The 11387-nt window shown below is 24.0% G+C and overlaps 1 protein-coding gene across 2 annotated transcripts in view; it reads right to left on the reverse strand.

Annotated features, from left to right (window-relative positions):
- LOC136075396 (phosphatidylinositol 3,4,5-trisphosphate 5-phosphatase 2A-like) overlaps positions 1-11387 on the reverse strand; it is a 94041-nt gene that overhangs the window by 14307 nt on the left and 68347 nt on the right. For both annotated transcript variants that reach the window (XM_065788431.1, XM_065788430.1), the window contains exons 24-26: positions 9893-9954; positions 8430-8487; positions 3120-3253 (exon numbers count right to left, since the gene is read on the reverse strand). In XM_065788431.1, coding sequence (XP_065644503.1) covers positions 3120-3253; positions 8430-8487; positions 9893-9954 — 254 coding nt within the window. The remainder of the gene's footprint in view (positions 1-3119; positions 3254-8429; positions 8488-9892; positions 9955-11387) is intronic.

Genomic DNA, 11387 nt, shown 5'->3' on the forward strand with positions numbered 1-11387 from the left:
TCGGACAACATCTAAGGGTTCTATATTTATATATATATATATATATATATATAGAACCCTTAGATGTTGTCCGAAAGTTTTTTCGATATTTTGTTGACAAAAAGTAAAAATTAAAATGCAAGACCGGAATTTTTTTTTTTTTAATAATGATAGACTGCCTGCCCCAACCAAACCCTCAGTCGATGTAGCAGCACTCCCTTGCGGGTCAGGCTAAATGTCAGTCGATGTAGCAGCACTCCCTTGCGAGTCAGGCTATTTGTCAGTCGATGTAGCAGCACTCCCTTGCGAGTCAGGCTATTTGTCAGTCGATGTAGCAGCACTCCCTTGCGAGTCAGGCTATAAGATAGTCGATGTAGCAACACTCCGCGCATGATTTACAGTAAAAAAATAAAAATAAAAACATTTTATTAAAAAAAATAAAAATAAAAACATTTTATTAAAAAAAATAAAAATAAAAACATGTTTATATTGTTAAAAACATTCAAAATGTTATAAAAACATTCAGAATGTTTTTAAAAACATTCTGGTCAATTAAATTTGCGTTTTTGTGGTTTTTTTAAAAAACGATTAATTTGTAATTAAATTAATGGTTTTTACTTTCGTCCAACACGGAAATGTTGGACGAAAGTCAAAAGTAATTAAAAGTGACGTATGTGTTGGCGTAAGAATCACTTTTTTCCTTCCGCTCTTCCTAAAGCCAACTAACTATAGAACTATATATATATATATATATATATATATATATATATATATATATATCCCTAATATTTTCAAAAAAAAAATTTTTCCAAAATATGTCAACCTGGTACTTCAATTAAGTGAAATTATATAAAAAATTCAAAAATAATATAGATTTTAAATATAGAATTGTTATTTTTGGTTTTATTACATGAAAAATTAAGTTTTTTAACAAAAAACAAAAAAATGCATTTTTTATGTATTTTTATGACAATTGATAAATAAGTTCAAACTTTTCCAAATTAAATATTATTTTTGAAATTTTTATATAATTTTGCTTTATTTGAGTACCAGGTTGACATACTTTAAAAAAACTTTTTTTTTGAAAATATTAGGGACTCATTAAATATTCGTGGATCTTGAGGGACCCCTTAAAATATTTTTTATTCAAAAAATTTTTAAATCTAGTGTTTTTGTATTAGATAGAACACATTAAGGGGGTCTCTGCATATATTTTTCAAAAATGTTGTTTTTTGGGACACCCTAATATATATATATATATATATATATATATATATATATATATATATATATATATATATATATATATATATATATATATATATTTTATATACATAAATATATTAAATATATAATAAATAAAATGTTACCAATAAATTAATTGCAAAATAACTGTTTTTTAAATAACAGCAAAAAAAAACTTGATTGACTTGAATTTTTTGTTGTTGTTGTTTAAAAAAAAACAATATAAAAAATTATTATAAAAGGGTTTATGTTTTTTTTAAACAATATAAAACATTTTATATTGTTTAAAAAATATATAATGTATAATATATATAATGTTTTATATTGTTTAAAAAACAATATAAAATGTTTTATATTGTTTTTTAAATGTTTATTATTTTTTTTTTGTTACCCAATTTTGGGTATGGCAAGATCAAGATGGCAGATTATTCTGTTAATCTGTTCTGAATATCTGTTACTAGAACTGAAATACTTTATTTTGATATTTATTTCAAATAGCATTGTTTTTGAAAAATAGATGTTTAGCTTACAATCATCTTGAAACCTTAACAAAAAATTCTGATCAATTTTCTATTTAGTTTTTGATATTAAATTCTTTTAAATTAATTTTTTGTTATGAAAATGCAAAAAAAAAAAGAAAAAGAAATTAGTAGATTTGTTTGTTTGACAGACAAAGTAAAGAAATATTTTTTATAACAATCACATGTTTCTTTTTTTAATAATAGGCTGCGCTTGGCTCATCATCCTAAAATGTCTGCTGTTATAATTAATTTGTTTTAAAATCAAAATTAAATTCCTTAATAACAGAAATTATATATTCTTCAATAAGCTGACATAAAATATAATTACTCTTAATACCACTTAACAAAGTCTATTAAATTAAAGTATATTAAAAAAAAAAATGATAGAGTGAGGAACATATACCTGTTGTTAATCCTGACCTTTTATATTTATTTTAATATTATATTTAATTAACTACAATTACATTTAATACTATTTTCTCTATTTTTTTATTTTAAAAACACTAATTTTAGTCTTATGCTGTGTACATTTCTTCTACTAAAGATTTTTTTAGCATTTATGAAGTATGCAACAATAGTTTTTTATTGCTATGTAATAATAATTATAAAAATATATTGAAGTTTATGTACAATCAGCATAAAAAAAAAATATATTGAAGTCTATGTACAATCAGCATAGAAATAAAAGAAATTTGACACTTTGGCAATCTTAATTTTAAAATTAAACTTTTATTAAAATGCTCATAATTTCACATCAGTTTAAACATCTTATATAAAGAAAAAGAAAACATGTATACAAATAATTGTACAGTTGAAAATGGTATTAACTATGCTGAAGAGAGAAGCATTTGTTCTTTTAAGTAATCCTGTAAATATTGGTGTTGCAAATAAAATTAGAGTTTATAAAAATAATAATAATAACAATAAGAAAATTAATCTTAATATTTACTCTATGAATATTGTCATTTTGTCTCTTAATTTCTATTTTTAATTGTAGAAAGTCATAATATTTTACTTTAGATTGAACTTTGCCATTTTGCCTTGGGAATGATATTTAACATTGTGAATAGTGAGTGAATAGTGCAGGGAGTGTAGTTAGAACATACATTGACTGACTAAAATAGGGAGAACCTACAGAAAGTGCACATATTTTGACTAACTTAAATAGATAGAACATGCAACAAGTTTATTATTAAATTAAAATATTCAAGTCATCCAATGTGTGTACACTTTGCTGCATGTTCTCCCAATTTAAGTTAGATATAAGAACAGGAAAAAAAGCAAAACAATAACAACAACAGAATAAGTTACTTTCTTAATAGATATAATAACATAAACAACAACAACTTTTTAAATATTACTAAATTAAATTACCTCAGGTATATCAGTTTTAGCCCACCACGGATAAGCAAATGTTTTAAAGTCAACTGATAAACATTCATTGCGAAAAAGGCTCTCCTGTTTTTTTTTAAAATCGAGAAGTGAGTTTTTCTTGCTGCATATTACCTCTAATAATAATAGTAAAAAGAAATTTAAAAAAATAACTTTTTATGAGATAAACAGACCTTGACAGGATGCGAGAGCTTTAGCTCTTGCCTCCTGTTAAGGCCTCTTGCCTCCTGTCAAAATTATCATTATCATTATAACTAAAATGAAAAACACAGTCATTAATTATAAAAAAAAATGAATTAATTGCATAACAAACTGCAATGCTTTTTAAAAGACATAATTGTTGCACAAAAAAAAAATTAAAAAAGAGTGTCAATTTAAATGCAAATGTTTTTGATTAGATTAGGACTGTTTGATAAATATTAAATTATTATTACATTGATAAACTATAAAACTATTATCTGATAAAAGTTAAACTTATTGAATAACAATTTTTATTTTTTGTAATAAATTATATATTTTATACATAATAATTTTATATATAAACTAATTTAATATATTATTCACTTTTATTGCAGAATTTTTAATTGTTGTAATCATTCATAAAATGCCTGCATTCTATTACAATAAGAAAATATAAATCATTTTTTATAAGCAGTAAAAACTATTATAGCTCTTTGTCAAGTTTTTTATCAAAGAAGTTGTTAATAAATGGATAGCTAGTGTGAAAACCCAAACACAACTCATCTAAAGAATTCGTTCACAGCGAAATAAATGACTTTCGCTATGTATATGTTCTTGTAACATTAATATTACAAACAAAGCTTGTAATAAGTATAAAACAAAATTTTGTATTTAATAATAACTTTTTTTAATGAATAAACAGATAGCTTGTGCAAAAATTAAAAGGTCTTGTAAGAAGCTGTTTAGAGGAGCAGCTTGCATGGCTCACCATGTTTGTTTTAGGAGAGCTTTTCTCTGCTCTGGCACTCATTTACTCCTGTCAGCACTTAGCTAGGCCGAGGCCTGCCTAAGTGCTAACTTATTTTGATAAAAAATGTCTTTTTAATAAATAATTTAAAAATAATTTTTGAAATAATTTTTTATAGCTTTTAGAAACATTATTTCTTTTAAACTCTACTTTTTATTTGAAAAAAAAAAAAAAAAAAAATTTATAACAAATTTAAACACCCATTAAAAATATATAACAATTGCTTTTAAACACCCATTAAAAATATATAACAATTGCTTTTAAACACCCATTAAAAAACATTTGAGAATAGAGATAAAACAAATAAGTACGTGGTGAAGTTCTTATTTTCATCCCACCACTACATAATGATTGAAATGGGTAGTAGTAACAGTATTGAAAACAGCCAAACTTATTAATCTCAAAAAAGGATTTTCCGGAATAACATCGAAATAGAGAATAACATTGAAATTGTAAAAAAAGGAATTGTATCAAAAATCTAAAAAATAGAATAATCTTGAAATTGTGAAAAAAGGAATAATATCGAAAAGGACTTTTCAGAATAATATCGAAAAAAAGAATACATCGAAATTGTTAAAAAAGAAATAGTATCCAAAATCCGAAAAGCTGAATAATCTCGAAATAGCTCAGAAGAGAATAATATCGAAAAGGGACTTACCGGAATAACATCAAAATTGTGAAAAAAGGAATACTATTGAAAATTCACAAAACAGAATTAGATCGAAGTTGTGAAAAAGGAATAATATCGAAAAGGGACTTTTCAGAATAATATCGAAATTGTGAAAAAAGGAATAAAATCAAAAAGGGACTTTCCGGAATAATATCGAAAATGTGAAACAAGAAATAGGTTCAAAAATTGCAAAAGCAGAATAAATAGAAGGTCAGTATTTTGCGGTTTTGAACTAAAGTTAGTAATTATACTGTATAATTTATACATTATAAACTAAAAGTTCTATCAGTAGAACAAAAATATATTGAATGTTGTGTTGTTGGCTATTTATAAAACGATTTAAAACAAGATGTTTTGATTTTATATACATTTAATGATAACAAACCATAAAAAGTTCCAAAATTTTTAGTTAAAATAAATAAAGACTTACGAACCATAAAGTTTTTAGAGGATAAAGTTATTTGTAAACATGCAAAACTATTTGCCAACTAAGTTATCTGTTATATGTGCAAAAAAATTTCCAGAAAAAAATACTTTAAAACAAGGAGAGCAGAATAAAAGATCCTGCCTAATAAAACAACTAAAAAAGCTAATTAAAAAATCCTAATTAATAAAATAAGAAGAGCATGCTAAAAGATTCTTTTAATAAAAGATTATAAACACTACCCCTCTACCTCCAAATACCACAGAAAAATTACTATTACATGTAGTCATCTGGTTATTCTGTTCCATAATGTTTAACATTGTAAATACTAAAAAAATATTGTGCACACAGTTTTAAATACATTGCTGGGATGGTATGTAGCTACCAAATGTTAAAAATTAATTATCATATTGTATTTTACACGATGTTATTTAATAAAATTTCCATACCAGAAGTTATTGAGTTTATTATACAAGTTGCTGAGAGCTTAAATGAAAATATTTGACAAGTTGTCTATTACATAATGTTTTGTAATAGTTATAAAAATCCCCTACATATTTATGTTTTCCTTTCCTACTTACAAAATCATGCAGAATCTGTTTGGTTTGGTTTTTGAAGAACTTAAAAAGAAATAAATAAGAAATTAGAAAATACTAATAGATATGCATTATTTTAGTGTTGTACTTCCATGCAATTATTCAAAGCATACATTATATCACCATTAAAAATTATTTGGAAAGATTTTCCATTGAAATTTCTTTATTGAAAACACATTCTGGTAATATTGACACAATAGAATATGCAAAATTATTACTCAATATTGGCCCAAAATGTTGCAAGATAACTGTTTAATATTCGATGAAACGTATTTACAGAAATATACAGAATATTCTGAACTTTTAACTAAAAAAAACTTGTCTAAACTTTTCAAAAATGGTATTCAATAGAAAATTGTTAAGAACATTCATTAAATAATAAAAAAATCCCATACATAATAAAAACTGCTTCAGCTATAAAAATTGATAGTAATTGATTGAGAAATGAAACCATTGAAACTGTGACTATTTTTTAAACAGTGCTTTTGGTGTGCAAACTTATATATTATATTGATAAGTTCTCTAACGACATTTGGAAATATTGAGTTTCTTAAAAGTGTCTTAAATTTCAAGTTTTAAATCATATTGAATTTCATTGCATGTGCAAATTAAACTGTTTATTGTGCGTGCAAATTAAACTGTTTATTGTGCGTGCAAATTAAACTGTTCATCTAAACTGCTGTTCTCAATTTTAGATAATGCTAACTTCGTGTAAAGTTGATGCGATATTTAGGTGAAAAGTTAGGAAATATTCATTGAACTCTTAAATTAGTTTCTTATTGAAAAGTGCCTTAGTATTAAAAGTTTCTTAAGATTTTCTCCTAGTACTAGTTTTTTATTAAAAAAAAAAAAAGTGTGATCAGAAAATTATATTTTCGATGTTAATTATTAAAATGAGTCTTCGATCTTATTCCGTTTTTACTGATTTTGATATCATTTCGCATTTGTGAACTTCGATATAAAAACTTTTCGATATTAATCTGACAATAACATCTTAATCATTAAAATGGGTTTCGGTCAGTTATTTTTTGATACTATTCATTTTTTTGATCCGTTAATTTTCAATACTATTCCGCTTTGACAAATTAACTGTATTTCATGCTCTAAATTTTAGATATACTTTTCATTTATTTTTAAACCCATAGCTTTTAACATATCCAGGTACATTTATATAAAATCAATCGGGAGAATATTAAACAAGCCTTTAGCAAGAGTTTGATTTAAATTATTTTATAAAATTACATTACTCAACAAGAAACTAGAAAAAAAGATAAATCTTTAGATAAGGAAATAATTGCATATTTAAGTGTCACTTCAATTAAATTATGTGTGTTTGTGTAATTATCAGAATATATAATGCTAAATTTTGACCCTTCTTCTTTTAATCAAATATAGGTTTTGGTCCTGCTTAGAACATAAACAACTTTGTCTAAGAATAATTTTTTTTTAACTTAAAATCATTTTTAAATAATATTTTTTTAACTTGAAATTACTTTAAAATAATATTTTTTTAACATAAAACCTGATAATCATTTTATTAAGTTCTTTTTCATGTTCAGATTTTATTTTCTAATTTATTTCTTAACATGCATGAAATAAAATTATTAAATTAAAAAAATAGAATAATTAAAATTAAATTAATTTAAAATACAAAAAAGAGATCTTACTCAAGTAAGAGTTATTGCAAAGTAGAAAAAATATTCTGAATAAATGTTCTGAAATTTATAAATTTTTAATTATTTTAATTTAAGGTAAATTTTATTGTTATTGCTAAGTTATCTGAAGAACTGTTATCAGCTTTTATACCAATTTTTGTTACTGTGAATAAATATTAATAAATTCAGCTAAAACCACTGATATTCTTTAATTGCAAGACTTTCAATCAGTAATTGTTACAATACCACTTCTGGAAGTACTGATTTATATACAGACATTAAAAGTCATTAAAAGAAAATACTTATAAACATCAGGTTTTTATACATCAATATAAAAATTTAATGTTTCTAGGCACTGATGTCAGTTGTCATCACCACTTAGAAAGTTTACCTGACAAAAATGTCAGTTAAATTTTCTTGAGGTTTTGCTCGCAAAAAAGATTTAAACAATCTATTTTGTGAAATTTGCAAAGACTTCAGCATTTTCACCATAAGTTATGGCCAATAAAGTTCAATTAAAGTTCAAAAAGTTGCAAGTTCAACAATAAAGTTTTATTCAACAATAAAGTTGCAAGTTCAACAATAATTTGAGCTCCATGAGCAAAAATAAAAAGCAAAAAATTATTCTAGAACTGAAAAAATGATCAATTTGCAACTGCTTGAAAATAATCAGAACTTTTATATCTAATCTGAAACTAATGCCACTTTGATGATCTATAATCTGGAACTAATGTCACTTTGATGATCAACAATCTGGGACTAATGTCACTTTAATGATCTACAATCACTGTGCACTACAAAGATTACTATTTTCAAAGTTAATAAGCTCCTCCTACATTTACCCACAAAGTTTAAATATCAGATTTTCCTTCTCTTAAGTAAGTTGTCTTCATAACAGCTATGGAACAATAATATCAAAAAAATATTAATAATGATAAATATATTTATTAAAAAAATACTTTCAAAACAGGTGGAATGAAATTCCAAATGAAATTTTGTAGAGCTTGTTGTTAAAATCTAAATGAAAATATAATTTTTACAATTTAATCTAATATAATTAAAAATACTTACTTGTAATGATGTTAAAGTAAAAATCAAACAATGAACAAATTTCAAGAAATTCTATGAAATCTAATTAAGAGTTATGCTTTATTCAATTGCTTAATTACATTGAAACAATTGCTGTAAATAATGAAAGAAACCTTTAACAACAGACTTAGCATAAGTCAAGAATTTATCATTATAATTTAATTACTAAAAAAAAAAAATCGATTATATATTAATAATATTTATGAAAATATTTCTGGCCTTAAATTTTTAAGTTTTTAAATCCATAAATTCTGTTATCACAAATTTCAATAATAAGTATTCAATAAAAAATATTTACCAATAGATCTTGAAACTATAATACAAATCCTTTTAATTTAATTTTTAATTATTTATTTATATGAATACCATCAAAATAAAAAATAAACCAAATAGTACAATGTAATAGGGTCATTCTATGTCAAATCAACCCCCAAAAAAACTTTTCGGCACCATGCCATCTCAGATTTTAATGATTTTCAGTATAAAAGCTTATATTAATGACAGAAAACATTGCTCCAAATTTTAATGTCCTTATGGTTTCAAAGATATCGATACTCAGTCCCAACCACTTTTTTGATAATTTTTTTTTGTGCCATTTATTTTTTAAGCCGATTACATAACTCAATTAGCATTAACTTATAAAATACTCAATTGTGTTGAATATTTGTAACTAACTTTTTTTAGGGAAAAGAACTCAAAAATGATACTTAAAACGCTAAAAAACAAAAGCCTCTCTATGGAAATTCAATATCAATATTTTTTTGAAGCCTTGCACAAAAAACAGTATACTAGAAAAGCTCTCCTATGGTTCTTTATATAACAAACTCCTTATTACAAAAAACTGCAGGGGTTTCCTTTTTTGAATCTGATTTATTTGCATTGAAAGTTTTATTTAAAAAAGCTGTTTTTAAATAAACAAGACATTATTAATATAAGTTAAATATAAACAAGTGTTATTTGAAAAAATGAATTAATTTTTCCAAATAACACTAGTTTACTTATAACTTATAATTATTAATATTATTAATATTTTATTAATTTACTTCTATTAATAATTTATTAATTTATATTTGTCTTCAAAAATTTATTGTGTTATTTTGTTTTTACATAACATTTTCGCAAAGCAAAAATTTACTCCTTTAATAAGAACAGAGTTAACAGTTTTACATAAACTGAAACTTTGAGAACCAAAATATTTTCCAAGTATCCAATCAGCAATTCAACCTTTGCTATAATATCTTAGGACATATGAAAAAAAATGTTTCATACACATCATTGTCATGATACTAAAAAAAGCAATTACAAATACTGTGATTATAAGAAAATAACTTACTTTTGCTTCAGCAGCAAGAAAAATCATTTTAACTTGTTTATTCGTATTAATGGTATAAGACTCTAAAAAAAAATTTCCAATGTTAATTTATGCTAATTAATAAAAATAACAATCAAGTCAAATGTCATTTTTTAAAAAAAGAATCAACAAATAAAAAATATTAATTTTTTTTCGGAAATGTTTTCAAATATTTATTATAACAACAAAAATGAGAGAAAAGCAAGAAAAAAACGTTGGCACCCTCGTTCACATCACAACCTCTTTTTCAAGTCTATGTTGTGAGATTTAATGAACTGTATCTACTTTCAAAACATTAATTTCTTAAAAAAAAACTGCTTTTGTTTATTCAAATACAACAGGGTGGGGTGTTTAAATGTTGTCAAGGACTAAAATGTTGTTGTAAATTTAAGCCAAATAGTGATTTTACATGCAGATTTTAGTTGATAGCAGAAAAGAATGGATGGCTAAAAATAAGATAAAAAATTAGATGTTCAAAGGGATGCAGTGACCAAGAGGCTTTATATATTTTTTAATTTAACTTATTTTTTTATTATATTGTAAAAACATAGATTTTAGATTTTGCATTGTTAAGTTTCACATTTTCAGATTTTAATTCGTCAACTATATAAGAATGTTTAACACTATCAAGTGCATTTACATCAAATGGATTTATCTGTAGTTCTTTAACAACAGTTTGGATTTTTTAATTCAAAAGATTGAAAGATTTGTAAGGTTTCTAACTTGTCCTTGTCTATCCACTTTTTTTTTTGATGTGGTCTTTATTATTATTATTTATTATTTTTTTGATGTGGTCTTTATTAGCTAACAGTAATAAATTGAATAGATTGCATTTGACTTACAAGGTCTAGAGCTTAAAGGATGAGAACAAGAAGTACAAATGTGTGTTTAGATAAGCAATGTCATACTATACTAAAATAGCCTGCTATTAGCAGCTTCAGTAAATACATTAACTATTTTATAGCCTGCTGCCACAACGAAGTGCCCCTACATCAAATGAAGGTTTGGACTGGGGCAGCATTTTTTTCTTTCATTATTCTTTAGTTTTTTCTTCTTTTATTCAAACTATCATCAAGTTTTTAATTCATATGTTTTAATTCATATTCATATATGAATTAAAACATATGAACACTCCTAATTATTTTAGTTAACATATATAACTATGCAAAATGATTTATTAAATTTTTTGAGCTAAAGTGAATAAGCTATGATTGTATACCCAAATTTACAAAAATCTATTTTAAAAACATCTAAACTCAAATTTCTATACATTTATTTATGATAAATTACTTTTGGTAGCATGAATCTAAAAGGTTTTGAATTTTTGTACAATTAGAACAGGAGCCACTGATAGATAATTTGTGACTTTTTGTCCTGGTTATTTCATTATTTGGTTATTTTGATACTAATTTCTCATATTTTTGGGAAAAAAAAGATATTAGGAGAAAAATCTTAAAATCAGAAATAAATTAAATTA

The sequence above is a fragment of the Hydra vulgaris genome, chromosome 01 (assembly GCF_038396675.1).
Source record: "Hydra vulgaris chromosome 01, alternate assembly HydraT2T_AEP".
Classification (NCBI taxonomy): Eukaryota; Metazoa; Cnidaria; class Hydrozoa; order Anthoathecata; family Hydridae; genus Hydra; species Hydra vulgaris.